The sequence below is a fragment of the Trifolium pratense genome, linkage group LG4 (assembly GCF_020283565.1).
Source record: "Trifolium pratense cultivar HEN17-A07 linkage group LG4, ARS_RC_1.1, whole genome shotgun sequence".
NCBI classification, from domain to species: domain Eukaryota; kingdom Viridiplantae; phylum Streptophyta; class Magnoliopsida; order Fabales; family Fabaceae; genus Trifolium; species Trifolium pratense.
The window spans coordinates 31684329-31707412 of record NC_060062.1 but is presented as its reverse complement, the minus strand read 5'-3'; the positions used below and the strand labels follow the sequence as shown (position 1 = coordinate 31707412).

Below are 23084 nucleotides of genomic sequence, written 5' to 3'. Positions count from 1 at the left end.
TGTGTATGTTTAGAAATAATAAATATATTTATAGTAATTTGAAATGAAACCTATATCTAGGAACATAGATGTAGTTCTTAATTCTTTTAGAACAAAAATGTATAAGTTTTTTATTGGAGGATTGCTGCAAAACTTGAAGAAGAAGATTGTTGTACAAATATATTTTAAAGTGTGTGTCACATCAAGCTTTAGGTTTGATTCGCTCCAATAGTTTATGTAAACCAGATGTAAGTGGGATAACGAACTAATCTCCTTTAAGACATATACTTTGAAAATCATCACATGGATTACATATTCGTATCAAACATATCAATCAATGATATTTTATAGAATAAAGTTTCGTCTATTTACTCTCTTCTATTAAAGAAAAGAAGAAATGATTTAAATATAATTTAGATAGAATTTACGCATCATATAAATATAATTTAAGTATCATTTAGTGAAAGGAAACAACCCTTAATGAGCTTTTTTATAGATTGAACCATTATATACAAGTAACATTCCAATTTAAACGCACAAGACACACTGTGGTTCAATTTTATATCAATGATTAAGTAAATATACCTTTTTAGATCCAAATAAATTTTGAAAATTCTCAAAAAACAAAATGCATATGTTATTAATCAGTAATCACTACAAGAAAATTAGGCCTTTGCGACAGTCAAAATTACAGTTTGTGAGGTTGAGACCGTCGCTATTTGACATTTGCGACGGTTTGTGAACGGTCGATGATTTCGGTGTCGCAACAACACTTTGTGAGGGTTCCAAAAACTGTTGTTACAACGGTCGCATGTGATTGTGTGACAGTTCTAAACCGCCCTTATATGCATTTCGCGTCTAACACTGAAATTAGTAGCAGGAGCTGCGACGATTATAAAACCGTCGCAAATGTGTTTTTTTAAAAAAAAAACAATTTAAAATATTTTTTCTTCATTTTGATGGCTTATTAGATAGCAATTTAAACAATAAATAATTAATTTAAATATACATACAATAGTAAGAAAATTAAAATGCACAATTATATAAATACTATTATTAAAAATATGAACCAATCCATAAACAAAAATATGACTTAATTTACTTCCATAAATCATTCACCTCAATAAATAGAACATAGAGAAACATTAAAATCAAATATCAACAGAATATTTTTTCAAAAGGCTTTACTTCTCTAATATCGTTAACCTCAATCCTCGAAATAATATTTCAACTTAGATATATTTAAGGGCAAAATTAAGGAAACAAAAAGAGGAATAGGGTTTTTTAGATTCCTACCAACCAGAGAGACTCGAAGCACATAGAAAGATGACGAGTCACAGATAGGCGGACAGAGAACAAATGAGTCACCACACAAGATATGTGAAGAACGACGAAGAACAAATGAGATGAAAACAAGCAAAATAACATCTAGAAATATAAAATAACACTTGAGATTTGTAAGATTTTTGAGGATTATAGGGATTGGAATGATAGATGAACGACTTACGGGTTTGAATTTGGGAGTTATGGATTTGAAACCTAGTTAGGGATTTTTAGTTGCAGGAACTTCATAGTGCTTGATATTTCCGGAACGCTATGACGGACCAACGACGAAGGAAAATGGCGATGCTGTGAAGGAAAAGGGTTTTTGCGTTTCAGAAGTGTTTTGCGTTTTAGAATTGTGGTTTTGCTTCTTTTGTCTGAGGGTTCAATTTTTTATTTTTTTTTTGGGATTCAATTTTGTTTTTGGTAGTAAAGGATTCAATTTTCATTAGGCGCTAATGTGAAATTTTTCCCGGTTTTAGCAGGCCCGGCCCAGACACATGTGTAACATGTGTTGTGCATCGGGCCTCCTAAAAATAAAGGCCTCAATTTTTTTAAGTGTAGTAGTATTAGTAAATTTAGGGTGTTAAAATTAATATATTATACAACAAACTACAAAAGTCCAATTGTTAGGCCCATAATCTCTTTTATGGTGTTGTAGTGTTAATAAATTAGGGAGTGTAAAATTTAATACATTACTTAATTGACGAATTTCCTTCAAAAAATATTCCAAAAATGACTCGTTTTATTTTGTTTGATAGAGAAAAATGACTCGTTTTAAGTAGTTAGAAAATATTTTATTATTATTGATTAAACTATGAGTCTTTTTTTTTTAAGACAAAAACTATGACTCTTTACTTTAATTGCATTGATGATTATTTTTTTATGCTATTTGTAATTTAAATTAAGGATAATATTTTTTAAAAAAATTGCATTTTTATTTATTAAAGGGTCACTTTTTATATTTGCATATGGCCCCCAAAAACTCTGGACCGGCCTGAGTTTTAGACACAAAACACTACGACGGTTGTCTAAACTATCGCATAAACCGTTGCAAACATCATTAAAAAAAGCACATTGCGACGGTTATCTTCAATCGTCGAAATTGAACTGTCGCAAAGTGATAATTTTCTTGTAGTGAATGTCCACCAGTGTTTTAAAAGTTATTTTTTTCGGGATTGGATTTCACACACATACAACGACACACATATTGTAGATCATCCTATAAAAAGCGAATGAATGAGATCAAAAATTGTGATAAACTGTCAAATTAATATCGCTTAAATTGAAGCAATCTTATTATAAATAGGGAGTCGAGAGATTGCCTATTGAGTATAACTGCGCGAAACTGGTACAACAAAAAATCTGGATCCATTTTCTTCCTCGTGCGTATAGTAACGTGCATGCTCAACACTTGGTTGTATGCTTTTTTTTTCTAAAGGAATTCTAAATTATAAAAAAAAAAACTTGTAATTGTTTATCCGATTTTTTCCATCCTAAATCGAACTCAAGTATTTCTATTTTACGTTAAAATTTATAATATATATGTAAGACAAGTAACAACAAATTATACGGTTAATCCTTTTCGTGTCTCCAAAAATCTTTATAAATAACAAATTCCACTACCTACTTCATTATATGTTATATTTTTTTGGTATATAATGAAATGTTTTGACATCTAAACATTAAAATAGTTGTTAATAATACACTTTTTTTTCGCCAAGAAATTATGTTAGCATTTCTCTAAAAAAATTGGTTAATATATAGTAGTGACTAACTAAATTCTACTAACCGAGGTTGTTGGATTGACTGAAAATTTTAAAATGAATAAAAGGCCTAGACGTACAATTGCCTTAATTAGGAGTTAGGACATAAATCACATAATCTATACTTTTAATTTTTAGCCTTAATTAATTATTTAGGATTTAGGATATAATCTATACTTTTAATTTTTAGCTTTACATCGACTTTTGATACGAACGAACCATTATAATGTTCTTTTTTCTGTTATATTGGACCAAGTTAATTTATGACAAATATTACAACTGTTCATCACCTAAAAGTGGCAAATTTATTTCATTTTTGGGACCCAACAAACTTGGTTAGTAATTGAAATAATATTATAAAGGGTCTTTTGAAGGATTTGGAGCATAGGTTAAAGAATTAAAAAAAAATATATATTAAAAAAAGTAAAAAATTAAACTTTTAATTGTTAAATATACAATTTAGGCCATTTTCTTTTTAAATATATAATAATAAAAGAAATTTAAATTTAAAATTTTTAACAAGTATTTCGAAGACATTATGATATGAATCTATGTATAGCTAAGTGTTTTAACTTTATTTATTGAGCTAATAGATTCCTTGGGGGAACATGTGTGCCTAACATACATGTTCCAATTAAATATCCAAAATTGAAACTCAAATTAATCATTGGAATATGGATCTAACATTTGGGTCATTAATTGGGTGCCAGCATATTATGTTTACTGTTTGGGGTCCAAATAATATTTATTAATCACAAAAAACAAAACAAAACGTTTCTTAAATTTTACATTAGATTGTGTAAAAACATTACATTAGAAGAAAATATAATCTTCATCACATAAACAGAAAAGGCAATATATACTTTTTTTAACTCTTATATAAGAAATAAGAAATAAATATAAACTTGAACTCTTGAATTCACCACTCTCGATTATTTTCTTTTCTTTTTTTCTTAAATTTCTATATGAACCAAGCATATAAGAATTCATAAATCCAAAGCCAAACACAAAAATAAAAAGATCAAACAAGAAAGCAAGGTAATATTTTTATCCACAAAATTTATAATATTATTAATTACATATATAAGAAAAAATTGAAAAGAGGTCATTTTGCTATAATAATTCAAGTAGTGAACCATTTTTGGTTCCCATTCCCCTCCATCATGCCAAATTCCGGCAAGATTTTGAAACACAAAACTAAGACAAATCTTCCACGATGCTTTCCAAATGAGGTTGCCACACGCCACTCCGGCTATGCCGGCGATCTCGCCTCGAGACTTTCATCTCCTTAGATTCACAATATTTCTGCGACGATGATTTATTATCATCATCACACTTCATACTCTTCTGATCAGAAGAGAACACTTTTTTGGTTTGAAGATCTTTTTCGGCTATGTTTCTTCTTACCCGCCGTTTTTTCTCTGGTAATGAAGTTGATGGGATCAAGAAGTATATGCTTCCTCTCTTGAGCTCAGTGTCCGGTAAAAGGATTAGAATCCGGCGAACAACTCCTTCGGAGCTTGGTTTGCTTAGAACATGATTTGGATTGGCTTTTAGAACTTCTCCAGCTGAAATTGGACGTGTAATCTCTTCTACATAGCCATTTAAATGAACTATACGAATCAAGTCTAGTGCTCCACATGGAAGAACACAAGCCAAACAACACCTTAAGCTATTACCCATTATTGTGTTTGGTTGGAGCCACCCTTTGATTCAATGCTATGAATTTTGATGTGTTATTTATAAAATGTGGAATGAGTTGGATGATGAGTTGTGTGTGTTTATATAATGTGTATATATTATATGGTAGAGAAGTACCGTATGTACACACATAATAATAATGCCAATGTGGAATTTTTAATAATAATTGTGAGGGGATTTAAATTGACGAAAATACCCATTAGAAAGAGTGATTTTCAATTTTTTGTCTTGGCTTCTCATGGTCACATTCACATGTTATGGTGGTGGGGTTGCTTCATTCTGTCATTCATCACACGCCGCCATGTGTTGCTTATAGAAATTAAATTATGTACTACGTACTTCTTTATAATTACATTGAGTTCGACAAAATTACTTTAATTAATATAGTAATATTACAAAAGTTATACTAGCTTCGTTTTTTTTTTTGATAAGCAAAAAAATGAATTATAAGGAGTATAAGGGGTACTCAACCCTTACAATTCAGAATAGATCACTTTAAATGCGTTGAAAACAATCTAAAGGATTATATTACGCCATTCAAAGTTACACTAGCTCCGTGTATATTTAACGGTACCAAAGTAAGTTGTATAAAATTACCGTGGCAAAGTTACCACGATTTAGTGCAATTTTGTCAAACTCATAACTTATTAAGTTAGTGATATCAAATATGCGGATTCAGACTAAATGTGGGTCTAGTTTTGGATTCAACTTTATATCGTAACGTTTTGAATATCCCCTTATACTTCTTTTAATAATACAATAAATTTAGCAACAATAATAAATTAGTTTAAGTGATAAGGATTTTGGTCAACTTAATCATGTAGTCAAGATTTCTATTTCTGATTTATGTGTATGAAAAAAATTCGATTGTGAGGGGACATAATCCATACGTGGAAACTTCGTACTAATATAATAATAATTAAAAGAAATTGCTTATAAATTTTTTTTTTATATCAAATATGCACTTTATGCTGTTTAATTACTTATTGAAAATGAACATTGGCATGTTGGTTTCCTTAGATCCTTATCCATTCCTTCAACTTACTATGTGTTTTGTTGTGGAAAATTGAAATACGCATGTATTTAATGTGCTTTTTACCCTAACTTTGTCACTAGTCAAAAGCGTTATCCACAATGGACGAAAAAACCAAGTAGGAATAGCATTCATGAATCATGAATTTGGAATCATTAGTCAAGTGTCAAAAAATTTGAGATACATTTATTTTAGTAAAGAAAAGTCAAAATGTAATACTCTGTTATCAACAATTCAAAAATCATCATGATTAAGACCAATCTAAAACATCACATGATATAATCGCTTTTTGATTATACGATTCTAACTAATTTCATTTAAGACTCTAAAAAACAATGAATACTTAAAAATATCAAGTTCATCAATCCACAACTTTTCTGGTATGGTTTATCAAGATCATTGAATAGTGACAAGAGCATATTGGAAAACAATTCCCAATCATATTAATATGGGAGGGCCCCTAAAATGTGTTTGGTAAAATGTCCATCTCATGGTATCCAAAGTTAGTAAACAATAACTATATGGGCTCCTTCAAAATCCTCAAATGGTTGAATGGACCCTTCCATTCTTGTATTTTAGGTGATGGTTCATCTCTCATTCATTATATGTTCAAATTTGTCGAAATACATTATCAGGAACTTGTTTCCGATAAAATGCCACATTTTAGACGGCCGGGGTGAAAAATCGTCTATAATTTATAGTTATTTATATATTGGATCCACGCCATGATTTGTGTTGTATAGCTTGTGTTTTCTCATTCATATTCAAAAACATGTAGAAGTAAGATTTTGTGGTTCTATTCGGAACCCTAACAAGACATAATTGACAACTTCCTATATATGGTTCTATTTTTTAATTTTTTTTTTTAACAAACCAAAATGATTTTATATATATATTAAACAAATTTTTTTTCAACACAAGACGTGCCAAAAGAGACTGAGTAAGGTTACAATAGAGACAAAATACAAGAACAAAAAAAAATTATACAAGACCCAAGCAAATGATAGGACTAGACCACCAAATATGGTAGTTCAAAGTTAAAGTACTACTCGTCGCTTTCAACCACCTGTAAGAAAAAGTCTTGATCTTGTCCAACATATGAAGTAATGAGTTTGCCGAGCTTTGAATAATTTGTAGTTTCTTTCGGTCAACACAACCCACACACAAGCAAACCATATGAGTTGCATGAAGGAACGTCCAGCACGAAGACCACCTGCTGAAGCAGTAAACTGAACAAAATGATCTGATGGAGCCTGAGCAGTCACCAATGAAGATCCAATCCAAGAGCTGACAAGATACCAAAAGGCACCAAAAGTGCTACAAGAAAAGAACAAGTGCTGAGCTGACTCTACCCCTGCATAAAAATCTCAGCCACGGAAGCCGATTTGTTTTCTATTTGTGTTGGCATCCTTAGATTTGACAGCTTTTTTTTTTATAAGCCAAAATTGAATTATAAGGAGTACAAGGGGCAGTCAAACCATACAATTCAAAATCGTTATAAACAAAGGAAACGTCCTAAAGGATTATTACACTAGTTCGAAAAAGCTACATTAGCATTGCTCCCTGAACGACAAATAAACCAAGACCATGATATATACATAATTTGGTCCACTAATTGAAAAACATTAACACAATCTCCTCTAAATAATATATTAGGATTCCTAGGGCGTATCTCACTAAACCATTGATCCATCAATTCGTTAGCGTCTCTCAACAATCTTGCACCTCACCCTCCTCCTAGCCTTCTAACAGCGCCAAATTTGAACCAAGCAGGGTAACCTTGACACCGAAATACCCTTGCGAATGGAAAGCGTTTTGGATATTATACGTCAGTTTCACTGCTACTCCTATGAATGACTTGTTGAATCTCTGCAAATCTTCCTACTCTGCCTTATATGATAAAACCACACCCTTTTGAGCTCCACCTTGTTTCTTTACACCCCCCGTTCGCACTTCCTGAGCATAGGTATCATCCTCCTCCGTAGAAACAGGATGTTAATGAGTAGATTGGTGTTGTCTACTTCTTCTTAATAAGGATCTTGGTCTGAAATAATGATCTTGTTGATTTTTACGATACCCCACCCTCTCGCCACTCTTGAAATCACCGCGTTTGCTCCCTTCTGGGAGGTGAAAACAAGATAGATTTACAGAAATTTTGGCACTTCCGATAATTAAGATATCCAACTCGAGTTCTAACTTATGAGGATCAGTCACCCGATCAAATCGCGCAAAGCCGAATCTTCTACCACCCTTGTCTCTCTTTGCTGGTATAACCACCTCCATAATATCCCCATAGTTATGGAAATTGTTGAGAAAAGACTTCGCCCCAAAGCTGTCCGGGAAATCTGTGAAAAAAAATGTCGTAAAAGATTTGATATTTTCCTTGCTGAAATTCCTTGTTTTTGCTATATCAAATCTATATTGATTGTTTCCTGTTTCGTCCTTTGACAGTTTTCCAACCGTGATCATCTTCTTCCCCCATCGTGAAGAGAAAAACCAAGCGACACCGTACCAAGAATCAAGACCCTTGTCAAGACCGATCCCTAGCCAAATAGGCCCTCCGTTTCCGGAGAAACCATGCTAGGACTTTAAACCATCGCTTAACAAGAATCTCAATTATGTATGGCGTTTAGATTTGACAGCTTTGAATTTGCATGCCAAAACTTACATCTAACTCTCACATTTTTGTAAGTATGATACTGACCGTCTAAGGCAGTAGATGTTGTAAAGACTTCGAAAACAACATTCCTCCAAATCAGTGACAACAATCTTCAGTATGTTGTCTTTACACTTCAAAAGATTAAGACACATCTCTATAACCCAAGTGAAATTATCCTCTTTTTCATTACAGAAATAAAGTGTTAAACAATTTCACACATTTTGGAGGTGCCCAAAAATATCTTGAACAATTGTAGACTCATCAACCATTGTAAATTTGTAAACGTATTTGTGATCTTCCACACATTTCAATGATTGTTGCATTTCAGATCTAGTACCTATGATGGACTTTTTGTGTCTTTGACGCACATTGCAAACTTATTTTATTTCCACCGCACTTTCTTTTTTTCTATCTTTCAAAGTTGACAAGAATATGACTTTCTAACTTTAATTTGCTCAATTTTATAACCGTGTACTCCATACACAACTCTAAGACTGAATTCTTGAAGACATGAGTACAACATGAAAATCCTAAAGAGCAAAGTTAAACCTTCTCTAACTACTCCCATATGTTAGCCCATTATTAATTTCACACAGATCATCGAGATTTTCCCTTTAAAAAATCTACTTCGCATCCTTGGAATACTTTTCACACTCGAACTTCATATATTCCATTTTTTTTAGTGGCTAAAATTTTATATTTTTAAAGTGAATAAGTGAGTGTCATAGAATTCGATGTTCGATCTCTGCATATTAGATGCAATGTTTCTATCAATTAAGTTATGCTCTCGGGAACATAAATCTCAATTTTGTTTTCCATATTTTCACAATAAATATGAGGAAAAAAAATTTATTTAAGCAATTTTAAAAATACTAAATTTTGGATTTTTTACATTTGGATAACCGAAACATAAATACTTTTTTTACATATTTTTTATTTTTATAAAATGAATGTCGACTCTTAAATTGGAAAATTTTCGCTTTCATCAAAAAGTCGAAGTTTGGTTAAAAAAAATTCGAAGTAGTAGCTAAATTTTGAAAAAGGAAAAAAAAAAAAATAATTACCTGTTTGAAATAATTTTGGTTTTTAGTTTTTAAAATGTGTTTTATAAAAGTGTTTCCTGTTTTACTTTTTTAGTTTAAAAAATTTGATAAACAGAAAACAGTTTTGGAAAAGACTTTTGTAAAATTATATTATCAATCAAGTTTTATAGTTTTTAATTTTTAAAAATAAAAAACAATTTTTGAAAATGGAATGAAACATGCCCTTAATTAGCGTGCACTTGGCCTACGGTAACAGTTGTTTGTTACATTTAATTAATTAAAATTTGAAAGTCAGTTTTTTTCAAAAGGTTAAAATTCTCTACACATATGTAACAATATCACTAAATTTAACCTCAAACTTTTAATTTAAGACTAAATACTTGTAATACTAATAACAATATCACTAAATTCAGAGTTTCCAACAGTTATCAACAAAGTTGGAACCACGAGGATTTTGCAGCCGGTTTCGCAAGTAACATTATGCATATCCACATTTTGAACCCAAAATAATGTCTGAAGCATCCCAAAGTGCAGGAGGGTTTCTTTAGTAATTTATTATTTTAGCTAGATTTAGTTTTATTATATTTTAGGTAGATTTCTTATTTTTATATTTCACCTAGATTAGTTATTTTTATATTTTAGGTATATTTATAATTTTTATTTAGCTAGGTTTGTTGTTTTTATTTTTACAATCTTTTAGAAGATTTGTTAATTTTATTTTTCACTCCTATTTAAACTAAATTATTGTAGCTTCGAAGACAACCTTTTGATTCAATAAAAATACAGAGATTTCTATCAAGTTTGGTGGATTCCAAATTACTCCTTTTGGTGGATTCCGGAAGTCTAGTGGATTCTAGATTAGTTACTCTTTCTGGTGAATTCCGGAGCCTTATCTAACAGGTTTGTCGCTTGCGAACCTGTGTTTTATTATAGGATTAGCGCTTTGCTTTTCCTTCACGCTTCCGTACTGCGTCACAAAGCCTCTCCTTCATGAACTTGTAAAATTGGCTACATCCAACCAGTAATTGAAACAAGTGTGTAATATTGAAAGATAAAGATAAGGGAAATTGTATTGAATTTCTGGAAACAAATCCAACTCTATAGTGAGTGGAAGATACAAGATGTAAAAATAGAGAGTTTAGAGACAGAGTAACAAACTTCACAATTCACATAACCAACAAAAATATCCCTAATACAAATTATATAGCTGATCCTTTTTTCACAAAGTCCTTCAGCATGCAATTGGGCTTGTGTGACCTCAGTCCTTTGTGTGGCCCAATCATATTTGCGATATTGCTAACGGTATTGCTTTCATGCATATTCTGTAGTCCCTTCCTCTGTTTTGCTGACTCACAAGCTTCTAGAATACCCTCACTAATTGACTTCATTACAGTAATTGCAACCATAAATGTACCTCAGAGTACTAGGCACTAAATGTTTTGTTCCAACTAGTAAAATAATGCTTGAAGCATCCCAAAGCCTCTCCTTCATAAACTCGTAAATAGTTTTTTTAATAGAACGATTGAAACTCGCATCCACATTACACTTTCAAGTACTAGGCACTAAATTATGTTTTGTTCCAACTTTTGTGTATAAATAAGACAACGATGACTTTTTTGGTAATTCAATAAGTTTGTTTGGGTGTGGGTGCCAGGGGTAAGGAGAAGTAACTTTTAACTCCCTCTTTGGGCTCATTACAAAATTTTAGTTTTGAATGTTTGCAAAATGGCTAAGCAAGAAATTGTGAGCTTTTTTTTTCTGTACATTTCTTCTAAACTCCTCGAAAAATATTTCTTTAATTCTTACTATTGTGATTAGATTTTAAAATTCAAATTTGTTTTTTTGTTTTTTTTTTTTTTTCTTTTTCATTTTTTGAATTATAGACTCTGAATCATTTTTTTTCATTTTTTGAATTATAGACTCTGAATCATGAGATCCTTTTTTGTTACTCTTTTTTTTTTTAATAGCATTTGTTTTGCTTTTGATAATATCATACAACTGTATTAAAAATTCGTTAATTTTATCAAATATTATAATTTCAATCAGTTATTTTATTCAATATATGTTAACTTATAATGTTTTTTACAAACTCATTTGTTATTTTAAGCTAACTTATAAACTATTCAATACTTTTTTTCCAAGCCTATCAAGTTTTTACCATTTCTTAGCCAAAAAAAATTAAAGTTTCCGCCATTTCCTTGTAAACACTTATGGTGCGTTTGATTTGTAAAACAATAAAATTATACCGGAAAGATATTGGACGATAATATTTTTATATTCGAAAATAAAATGGGTATTTTCGTATTTTCTATAGTTGCACTGTGGACAAAAAGTTGTCCCGTGGTTCAGTGAGGGACAAAAAATCTTATTTTTATCTTGTCCCTTGCTATCTAATTTGTCCAGTCTCATAACCAATTTCAAATTAAACAGGGTATAATAAAAGTTGTCCGTCCAGTCCCCTTGTTTTTCATGAAATCAAAATCCATACATGTTATTTTCGCTTACCTAAAATGATTGTCTTGCAATCTTTCTTACTTACAATTTGATTAATTACTTGAGTGTAGTTCTCTTGCAATTTAAAAATTTGGGTAAAATATAAATTAACACGTAGCTTATACTACGTCGTACTATGGACTATACATGAGTGTGACTCATCCTTAGCCTTTCAAATTGTAGGGTTCGACAATTTAGTCACTTAAACAAACTTTTAAATAATTTCACAACATGTGTAAAAAAAGAAAATCTCGACATAAAATTTTGAATCATAAGATATTTTTCTTCGTATTTGATAATTTATTCCCTAAAATTACATAAAAAAATCAATTGTTAAAAGTTTCATATTGGTTGCGAGATTATCTGAACATGAGTTCATAAAATGGAGATAATTATTACCTTCCAAACTGATTTTATAGGTTTGAGTTAGACCAACTTCCACACTTCTAAAAAGGTAAGAGAGTCTTCCAAGATTTGCAAGGTTACATGCTATTAGGTTTCTGATCGGACCATCCATCATTTATATCCGCGCATCAAGCCTAATAGTGTTGAACGTGAAGTGGTGTGTTAAGAGTCCCACATCGATTACAAGATGTACTTATATATGTTTATAAAATGAATTTCATTAAGTTGAAAAACCAAACAATCCAATACCTTTAATTTCAAGAAATGAAGACTCCACTCCACTATATATAGTTAGCTAGATTAAAGCCTTGTCACAATTACCATATATATGAAAAACTTCAAGTAATGGCTTATGCAATCCCCTTTATCATTTTAATGCAAGTTTGCACCATTATCAATGTTGTTACTGCAAGCAATGACTTGAAATTGAGATCAAAATTCTCATCCATTTTAGTCTTTGGTGACTCAACCGTAGACACAGGAAACAATAACTACATCAAAACATTGGCCAAAGGAAATCATTTACCATATGGTAGGGATTTTCCTAATCATGTACCTACAGGTAGATTTTCTAATGGAAAATTGGCTATTGATTTTCTTGCATCTACAATGAATCTCAAAGATACTGTCCCTCCTTTCTTGGACCCAAACCTTTCAAATGAAGAGCTTCTAACAGGTGATAGTTTCCTTTCGTCGATAACTAAATATTATTACTTCCGGTCCTATGTATATATAAGAAACGACTAGATCAACAAAAATTGATGTACACACTTCTTTTCTGACAGGTGTTAGCTTTGCATCTGGAGGATCAGGTTTTGATGATTTGACGATAGCTTTATCAGGTGCTATATCAATTTCCAAACAAATTGAATATCTCAAAAATTATGTGACAAAGGTTAAAAGCATTGTAGGGGAAAAAGAAGCTAAAAATAGACTTGGAAATGCTTTGGTGATTATTAGTGCTGGAACTAATGACTTCCTTTTCAATTTTTATGATATTCCAACTAGAAGGTTGGAGTTCAACATTAGTGGATACCAAGATTATATTCAAAGTAAACTCCAAATTTTCATTGAGGTAAGCTTGTTTATTTTTTTTTGGATATCATTGATTAAAAAAGAGTTTAGTGAATCGAATATCCACGAATAGTACGCGTAAATAATTTTATACGGACGTTCGTCTCGTAAGCTTAGCTCAGTTGGTAAGGATATTGCATTATATATACAGGGAGTCGAGGTTCTATCCCTGATCATCCCATTTATTCACTAGAAGGGTGTAATTTTTAACCACCAAATTAATTACTTGATAAAAAAAATTATATATTTTAAAAAAATTATACGGATGTTCATATCAATCATATATATTAAATCTATGTAACAAAAAAAAAAATATATTAAATCTATGTGTCATTTTTAATATATTTAAATATCACCGTTGTGAGACGTGATTAGATGTACCTATAATTTTTTTTTCTAACGGTGTATATATATTAATTAATTTATAAAAATAAATAGTAATTATAATTACTTATTATAAAAAAGTAATTATAATTATTCATTATTTTTACAATTATTACTATAATTATTACTTATAAATTTTCTTTGAATTTTTGTCTATAATTTAAAATATTTTTCTTAATAAATTGTAGGAACTATATGACCTTGGATGCAGAAAATTTGCTGTGGCTGGGCTTCCATCTATTGGTTGCATACCTGTTCAAATAACAGCTAAGTTTGTAAATTTAAAGGATCGGAAATGTGTGGAGGATGAGAATTTAGAAGCTAAGATTTATAACCAAAAATTGGCTCGGAGATTACTTAAATTACAAGCAGTTCTTCAAGGAAGCAGAATTATATATACAAATATATATGACCCTTTGATTGGCCTTATCTATCATCCTCAAAAATATGGTGAGCAATATTTATGAATATTTTTTATTCATGGACTATGTGTTATCTTGGTGGTTTTTAATATTATCCAGTAGAACTAATATTTTCTCCTTGAAAAAAAAAAGAATTTAAAATTTGTAAAGGAAAAAAAATTGAAAATATAGAATTTCTTTTATTTTGAAACGACTATCGTTAGTTGGTCCAGTGGTGATTGACGTTGGACTTGTTAGGGAGAACCACGGTTCGTTCCCCTGCAACTGCACCCCTAACCAAATTAAGCTGTACAGTGGGCCAAATATTGATGGTGAAAAAAAAAACTTAAAGAAGTCAAATTCAAGCATTTTTTTTTGGTAAAGTAGTATAATGACTAAAAATTCACATCTTGAAGTGAATAAGCGAGAGATTCTTGGTTCGAACTCCGACCTTTACATATAAAATACAATATCTTTATTAACCGACTTATGCTCACGCACACAACAATTCAAGCGAATTACTATTAGAGGATTTGACACTAAATCATCTTGAAGTTAAAGAAAGTAAAAAGATAATTTTAAGCACCAATATTTTAATTGATAAAAGGAAGAAGAATTTTAAAAGTTAACAACTCCTATTTGTTTCTAGTATTATTTTTTTTGGTCTTATATTTGTTTCCAGTATTTATTTTGTATTCTTTTAACTTTCTATTATATATAGGTTTCGTGGAAACAAGCAAAGGATGTTGCGGAACTGGCTTATTTGAAGTAACTCCATTGTGTAATGAACTCACACCAGTTTGTAATGATGCCTCAAAATATGTATTTTGGGATAGCGTACATCCAACTCAAGCAACCTACAAATATATTGCTAAGTACTTAGAATTGGAAGTCCTGCCTAAGTTCCAATTTCAAAGAGATTATAATATATTTGATTGAAGTTGAGAAATTTGTACTTCATTGTATATAGTACAAAGAATATGAGATCATTTGGGAGTCTATGTACTACTCGTTCATTTGTAGTAAAAATAATGCCACTCTTATAAAACGAATGAATCAATGTGATGCGGTAGCAATTGCGAAAACTACATGCACTTTTTGCGTATAATTGAATCAGAGTAGTACATTTTTAAAGAGATGCCCAAACAATATTTAGGTTTGATTCAAGGCCAAGTCTAACATGAACGAGGTGCACCATGCACTAGTCTCGAATAACATTATAATGAATACAAATTTTAGAAAATCGACCGTTGGATTGAAAGATTATATTATATAGATCATCCATAGAGATTTTTAGAAAAATTGAAAATTATTTGATATGTTATTGAGACCCATCAAAATTAACGGTATTTAATAAAACTCATAAACCGTTAATTTTGATTGATCTTAATAACATATCAAATGATTTTCAATTTTTCTAAAAATTTATACGAATGATCTATATGATATAATCTTTCAATCCAACGATCGATTTTGTAAAATTCGTATTCGTTATAATGTTATTCGAGACTTGTGCATGGTGCACCACATGAACCACTTGTTTATGTTAGAAAAAGCCTTGATTCAATGACTATTGGTTATGGAAAGCATTAAGCATTGACCTAGGGTCCCGTTTGACCCAGTTTTTTTTAGAGTTTACGCAAACAGCTTATGCAATATAAATTATGTTTTATGCAATTTTATAAATTCACACTAGTGAAAATTGTAATTTTATAAGGAGTTTAATTGATATGCACCGACAGTGTAAAATAGTTTTACACGATCGTCCAATAAACAACCATCATTTTACCATGTCATATCAAGAAAGTGGGGTGAAGTATTGACTGATAGTGTAAAACTATTTTACACCGTCAGTGCATATTAATTAAATCCTTTTATAAGCTATTTTATCATAAACTACCTTGACAAACATATAATAATATATAAAAATTACATAAGCTATTTGCATAAGCTCTAAAAAAATTTAGGCCAAACGAGCCCTAACAACTCAGAAGTTAGATGAAAAGTATATATAATTAAAAAACAGAAACCGATTACATCAAGTTCCAAAATTCATCCCAAGAACAACATAAAGAGGTTAAACATTCTTTTGTGGAAGACTTGGAAAGCTCGAAACAAGGTTATCTTCGATAAAGGCAAGATTAATCCGATTGTGGTGACAGTCAGCTTTTGGAGTTTGTTATTAATAGTCCACAACGGATGTGAGATGATCTGAAGAATTATAGGAAATCCCAATTTTAAGATGGGATCAGAGGATCTTCAAAATTCGTTGGGTCACATGCTATACGGTTTTTGCTGCCATCATTGACAAAACCTGGAGAAATGTTTATAATTGAAGGAAATATTTACGGTCAAGTTAAGCCCAAATCTGAATTTTTTTTTTGATAAAGTGAAGAGCATCTAAACATCAGGGGATAAAGCAGGAAAAAGTATATACAATAACCAGGGGACATAGACCTAACCCAATAAGTCCGAGGACAATGAAACATGAACATACCAACTTCTAGTTAATCCCAAAGGAAAATATAAGTCATAAAAATTCTAGGCGAATGAACCGACCATACGTCAACAAGGAAACGGTCCACATACTGCTACTCCCTGTAGTTAGAAGCAAGCAATGACGGCTTTTTCAAGCAAACCGTCTGAAATCATGAAATGATACGAATATTGAGAATGAAGTAGAGGCAATATGAGACCTTTATCAATCTCTTGACAAATCACATCTTGTTGAATGCAACTCAGACCCAATCAAAAGCTAGATCGAGGGATGGTCAATTAACCGGTATGAGCACCAGCATGAGAAACACCAAGACTAGCGACCCGTTGGCACGACAAACGATGCTATCGTCAACACGGATTATCTACGCACCAGCCCTTTCGAACAAAATCAGGCCGACTCAAGGTTATACTTTAATGATGGTATCAGAGGATCTTCAAAATTCGTCGGGCCACCAGCTATACTTTTCGCTGTCATCATTGAATTTGACCTGGAGTAATGTTTATAAGCGAAGGCAATATTTACGGTCAAGTTAAGCCCAAATCTGAATTGTATTACAATGGGATGGAATGTCGTTTTTGCTGCAAAGATGCAAGAAATCTGAGGAAATCCAAACACTCCAACACCGGCCGAGGGAACTGGCCATAATTTAATCTACACAATTTTCCTTACCTCTAATTATTATATAAAAAATTTGACATAAGTTTTTTCTTAAAGGAAAATAACCATCCAATTGGTCCAATTGGATTTGTAATTTACTATGCCCCAAACTCTAGATTCAAATAGCTACTACAAACAACTTCCTTCTCAACATTTCATACTGATACTACTGAGAAATTTGAAAGTTCTTCATCAGAATCCAATTGTTCACTACCAAATGATTGATCTGGAAAATCAATAGAGCCAGTTTCTAAAGGCAAAAGTGAATAAAGATATTCAGATGATGAATTCTTCTTCATTGTAGACTCAGTAGGCATGCAATGATTATGTGTACCTTTATATAGTGTCTCAATAATTTCACCATCAATATTTCTTTCAACTCTTTTCTTCACAACACAATTAGACCCCACACATTTATAGTAACTTCTCTGATTTTCACTTCCTTTTGCAAATTTTTCTTCATATCTTTTCCAATTATAACCATCATTATTATTCATTCTTCTTCTTAAAGATTGGAACTCATTTTTGTTTCTATCTACAGCATCAATTTCTATAGCTACATCATCTTCTACTCTTAATGTTCCAATTTCGTGTCGAGAATCTAATTTCGAACGAAGAACCATAAGAGAATAACAGAAGATTGCAGCAATTATAGATAACATCAAATTGATTTTCATCAAATGAATAGTAAGCATTCCAAGGAAGAAATTAAGAAGATCAGATTCAAAACCAAGATCAATTTGTCTTGATAAACAAAAACACATTAAAGCAAAAGATGAACAAGAAATAAGACTCAATAAGTCTGGTTTTTGATTCAAAGTTTTATAATCGGATACAAAACTGTAAAATGATGCGAGTAACAAAACAAGAACACCTAAATGAGCTTTTAGCAAGAATCTCCTTGAAAGTTTCCATTTTTCCAAAAATAACATCATGCTAGTGATACTGAAACTTACCACTGTGTAGATAATGATTTTGATGAAGTTCCAATTTCCAAAAAGTTGATTGAAAGAAGAGCTTATTGCATAAGAAATGAGTCCAATGATACTTGAAAAAAATCCTAATATTCTCCATAGCTTTTTCTGTATTAGTCTATTGGGAATTCTTATGGGCATGGTACTTAATTTCCAAAGGGTATAGGGTAGTAGTGTGTTAATTTCTATTTGGCTTAAAAGTTAAAAGACTAATATGTTCTTCTTAGTTTGTTTGAGATGGAAAGGAACCTTGTAAAATCAGTGGAAATTATTGTTGCTTTTTATAAAGAGAAAGATCTATTTTAATCTGTGGTCAAGACACGTTGTTGACAAAAGAAAAATGTTTTTCCTTTTGTAAACTCTATAACACCGACACTTCTGATAGGAGAGTCAGGTATCCAATACGAAAGTAACTGGTGTCACTTTTCATAAATTATTATTGGTTTGATGTGTCAGTGTCGTGTCGTGTGAGTGTTATGTAGACTACGAGTTAGATTTGGACAGTCGAACTGATTAACACTAAAGTCAAAAACTTGTGGCAGGAAATAGTTTCAAGACTTTTTGGTCCTTTGATAGAAATTCCATCTGAAATAGAAAAGATATTTTCAGATCCAATATCGATTTTTAATCCAAACATGACACTCATACTGATCCATATTCGGAGATGGATGATGAATACAAAAGGATGGAAATTTGTTGGGTTTGCTTCAGCTGTTGTTGGACTTGTTTGTTATGCTCTAAGCTCTTCCTTCAACCATCTTTTGGAAATTGGAATTTGTTGAAAATTATTCTTTACACTGTTTTCAGTTTCATTATTTGTCTATTGATTTTGTTTGCAAGTACATGGCAACACTCAACAAGTCTTCGATTCAAAGCTCATTCAGCATTTTTGGTATTGACTATCACTTCTGTCTATTCCTTTTTCTCTGATAAAATTATGAATGGAAAACCAGATGCATATAGTCTGATTTCATGTGCTGCCTTCGCTTTCATGTCACTCAGTTTATCGAGGCAAATTCGGTGTGGATTTGAAGTGGATCTGATGTACTTTTATCTAGGATGTTTAATTGTACAACTCATGAAGATTAATTTTTTGTTAGCTATTGTTGGAGTTTGTTATAGCTATTGTCTTATTATTCTTCGTTCTTCTTTCTCTTCGGTAAATGTTCAACATGAAACTCCGTGTCTTAGTCTTGAAGAACAACAAGTAGTCGTTCAAGTTGATTCAGAACACTTTCATACAAGTTTGGAACTATTGTTGCAACAGTTCCTGACTTGTATGAAAGAGCTTATGCAGAACAACTCTATTATTGCCAAGATGCTTTTGGAGAAGGTGAAAGGTAACTATAAGTTGGTGGTTACTGATCATAACTTCATACTTGATGCAATTCCGGATGAAACAATCAATAATCTTCGTGAAACGGTTAAACTGATGGTGGATGCTGGGTTTGAGAAAGAGTGCTCTGACTTGTACATTAGTTTGCGTAAAGAATGGTTGAAAGATTTATTAATAAATAAATTATTAGGATTGAGAAAGATGGGATTTCAGGATTACATGATTGGAAGATGGATTAAAGCTTCCAAGGTTGCTCTTAGAATATTATTTCCCTGTGAACGTCGCCTCTATGATCGTGTCTTCTCGGAATCCTTTATGTCATCTGATCTTTGTTTTTCGGAGATTTGTCGTGGAGCAACGATACAACTGTTGGACTTTGCTGATTCGTTTATGAATCAAAGTCCTTCTGCATGGCGTTTGTTTAAAACCGTTGACATGTTTGAGACACTTTGTGATCTCATTCCCGAATTTGAAGCATTGTTTACTGATTCCTTAGTGAATGAAGCAATAAAAACTAAGAATAGATTGGGTGAAGTAGAGATATTTTCATGGAATTTGGGAATCTGATCTTTCTTACGCCGGATGCAGAGTTAGATTGTTGGGTTGACGGTGGGGTTCATCCAATGATCTGCGAGGCTACAGGCTACATCGTTTTGGCTTTCTGGTCAAGACAGAAACTGGAGCACATTTTACGAGACTACCCGTTGGTTGTTGCTAATGGAGAGGGAACATCTTTATTCGATTCGCAGATAGAGCTCATAATGGAGATGTTTGAGAGAAATTTGGAAGCTAAGTCACAAACTTATGAGGACTCCGCTTTGCGGTATTTTTTCATGCTGAATAATATAAGTATGATTAAGTACAAATTGGAAAACTTTTGGGATGATAGGTTCTTTAAAAACACAAGGCGATACTTGGAACTCTATTGTAAAAGCTCATGGAGTAATGTTGTAGATATTTTGAAAATCGATATAAATCAGTCAGCAGCGTCAAATTCTGACGCAAATTCAATGAAAGACAAGCTCAATCTGTTCAATCAAAAGTTTAAGGAGATGTGTGGAATTCAGTCTACATGGTGTGTTTTTGATGAACAGCTTAAGAAACAAATAATAATTTATGTGGAAAAAATGTTGTTGCCGGATTATGAAAACTTCATTGCGAGGTTTGAGAACGTTCTTGGTAAAAATGCTGACGAGTATAGAATGTCTGACATTCAAGCTCAACTCAATCATTTGTTTCTGTTACAGGATATTGATGTTGATTCTGTTAGCTTAATAAACTGTACTAATAGAGTTATTGTATCTTCATAAACTATATCTCAATTTCCAAGCATCTAACTATGGTTTCGTCTAATTTTCTCCTTTTATTTTTACTTCACTTTTACGAATTAAGAGCTAGTTGAAAGAAAAGGAAAGAAGACTCACAAAATTGGTTTTGAACTGGAACATTTTTATCATCGCAAACACGTTGTACGGGATTAATGTTCATGCCCGGCATATCAGTTTTGTTTACTGATAAAAAATCATAAAAACTGTTGTATTTTTATCCTGCCTGGGGGCCTTTGTACTGCATGCCAGTATAAAGTGTGATCATGAAATTGAAGAGAAAGATGATACTTACGAGCTCCAGATCCATTGCATCGGAAGCAGGGCTGCGTAACCTCAGTGTATTCCTTTTACTTCGGTAAAGTGATGAATGAAAAATCAAATGCATATAGTCTCATTTCATGTGTTGCTTTGCTATCATGTTACTGAGTTTTGTGGCCGTAACCTCAGTGCAGATTAGATGTTGATGTCTAACTGTATTACTCATGAAGATTAAATTGTATTTATTCTTTATAGTTTGACATTTTCCTTATATTTACGGCTGGAGTTAAGTTGTTAAGGTCATCAAAGTTTACATGAGACAGAAAATGTAAATGTTACAAGAAAGGTAACAAGAGTTTGAAGCTTTATTATAATATATAATATACTCATTATGAAAATTTGTATTGCATTGGAAATGGCTCAATTCGTATTTCTGCTACAGCTAAAGTCTTTGAAATTAGAGGAAGGGGAAACTTAGAGATAAAGGAAACCATAGTCTATCTTAAAGTACCTATTTTATACTTAAAAAACTTAAAGGACCTATCTGATACAAACATAAAACTTAAAGACCTATACATGTATTTTGCCTATATAACATACACATTAAGAAAATCTGTACTGATTGGAAACTGATGTACAACGTCCAACTTTCAAGTGTTTTATTTATATATTTTATCATGTAGTAACTATCTCAAACGCTAACTAACTAACTAATTGGTTTTCATCAATCCTTTATCAAAATCAACTTCCTCTAACAGAAACATATTGAGTTGATATTGAATGTCAGAAATTCCATAGTCGATATACTCATCTGCATTTGTACCAACAATATTATGAAACAAACAAATGAAGTTTTCATATGTTGGCAACAAAATGCTTTCAATCAAAATTATTATTTGTTTCCTTAGTTTGCTCATTATAAACACACCATGTAGATTGAATTCCACAAATCTCCCTAAACTTGTTATTGAATAAATTGAGCTTGTCTTTCATTGAATCAGATTCAGAATTGTGCGCCACCGACCCATTCATATCCATCTTCAAAATATCTATCACCTTATTCCAAGAGCTTCTACAATAGAGTTCAAAGTATTGCTCTGTGTTTTTACAGAACCTATCGTCCCAAAAGGTTTCAAGTCCGCACATAACATGACTTAGATTGTTCATTGATGACAAATCGTCACACTCTCTATTCCATGCCTATTTTAGCAACATTAGATACATTTTAGTAGGTTTTTAGCAATAAATATGAGAGAAATCTAACCATTAGCTTGATTACTTGTTTTGCAAGAAAACAGGAAAAACTGCAGGATTTGAATGATTTTCACTACGCTGGGGGCGTAGCCCATCACGCGCCGCGTGATGGAGCTCACAGGGAGCAAGGATTTTCACTCTGATCACGCGCGGCGTGATACTTGACCACGCGCGGCGTGAAGCTTGGTGCAGGAACTGGATTGCTCTCTGACTTGACTACGCGCCGCGTGATACTTGACCACGCGCGGCGTGAAGTCTTGATTGAAGATGAAGATTGCCTCTGACTTGATCACGCGCCGCGTGATTCTGTTACCACGCGCGGCGCAGTTGATGGATTTGCAACCACGCGCGGCGTGATGGATCTGGCGCGCGGCGTGGTTGCGTTCTGTATATATATTTTCTGCATAATTCTGTTTTGGGGTTGGAAAATTCTGCGAAATTGGACTACATTCTGATCTTGGAACTTGAAGATCGTGATTCACACTCCAGCGGAGAGCTCCAAGCGCATCAGATCAT

General features: G+C 32.1%; 3 protein-coding genes and 1 pseudogene across 3 annotated transcripts; 2 read left to right on the top strand and 2 right to left on the bottom strand.

The window, feature by feature from the left end:
- Positions 1-4073: 4073 nt before the first annotated feature.
- Positions 4074-4848, bottom strand: LOC123923502. The gene has a single exon (XM_045976190.1). The coding sequence runs from the start codon at positions 4749-4751 to the stop codon at positions 4266-4268; it is 486 nt and encodes a 161-aa protein (XP_045832146.1). The 5' UTR covers positions 4752-4848; the 3' UTR covers positions 4074-4265.
- Positions 4849-12721: 7873 nt separating this feature from the next.
- On the top strand, positions 12722-15268 carry LOC123923496 (GDSL esterase/lipase At2g30310-like). Its single transcript, XM_045976184.1, has 4 exons — positions 12722-13078; positions 13188-13477; positions 14049-14310; positions 14983-15268. The coding sequence occupies exons 1-4, from the start codon at positions 12748-12750 to the stop codon at positions 15198-15200; spliced, it is 1101 nt and encodes a 366-aa protein (XP_045832140.1). The 5' UTR covers positions 12722-12747; the 3' UTR covers positions 15201-15268.
- A 2022-nt stretch (positions 15269-17290) lies between these two features.
- On the bottom strand, positions 17291-18640 carry LOC123923499. Its single transcript, XM_045976187.1, has one exon. The coding sequence runs from the start codon at positions 18531-18533 to the stop codon at positions 17574-17576; it is 960 nt and encodes a 319-aa protein (XP_045832143.1). The 5' UTR covers positions 18534-18640; the 3' UTR covers positions 17291-17573.
- A 243-nt stretch (positions 18641-18883) lies between these two features.
- Positions 18884-21039, top strand: LOC123923492 (annotated as a pseudogene).
- The last annotated feature ends 2045 nt before the right edge of the window (positions 21040-23084 follow it).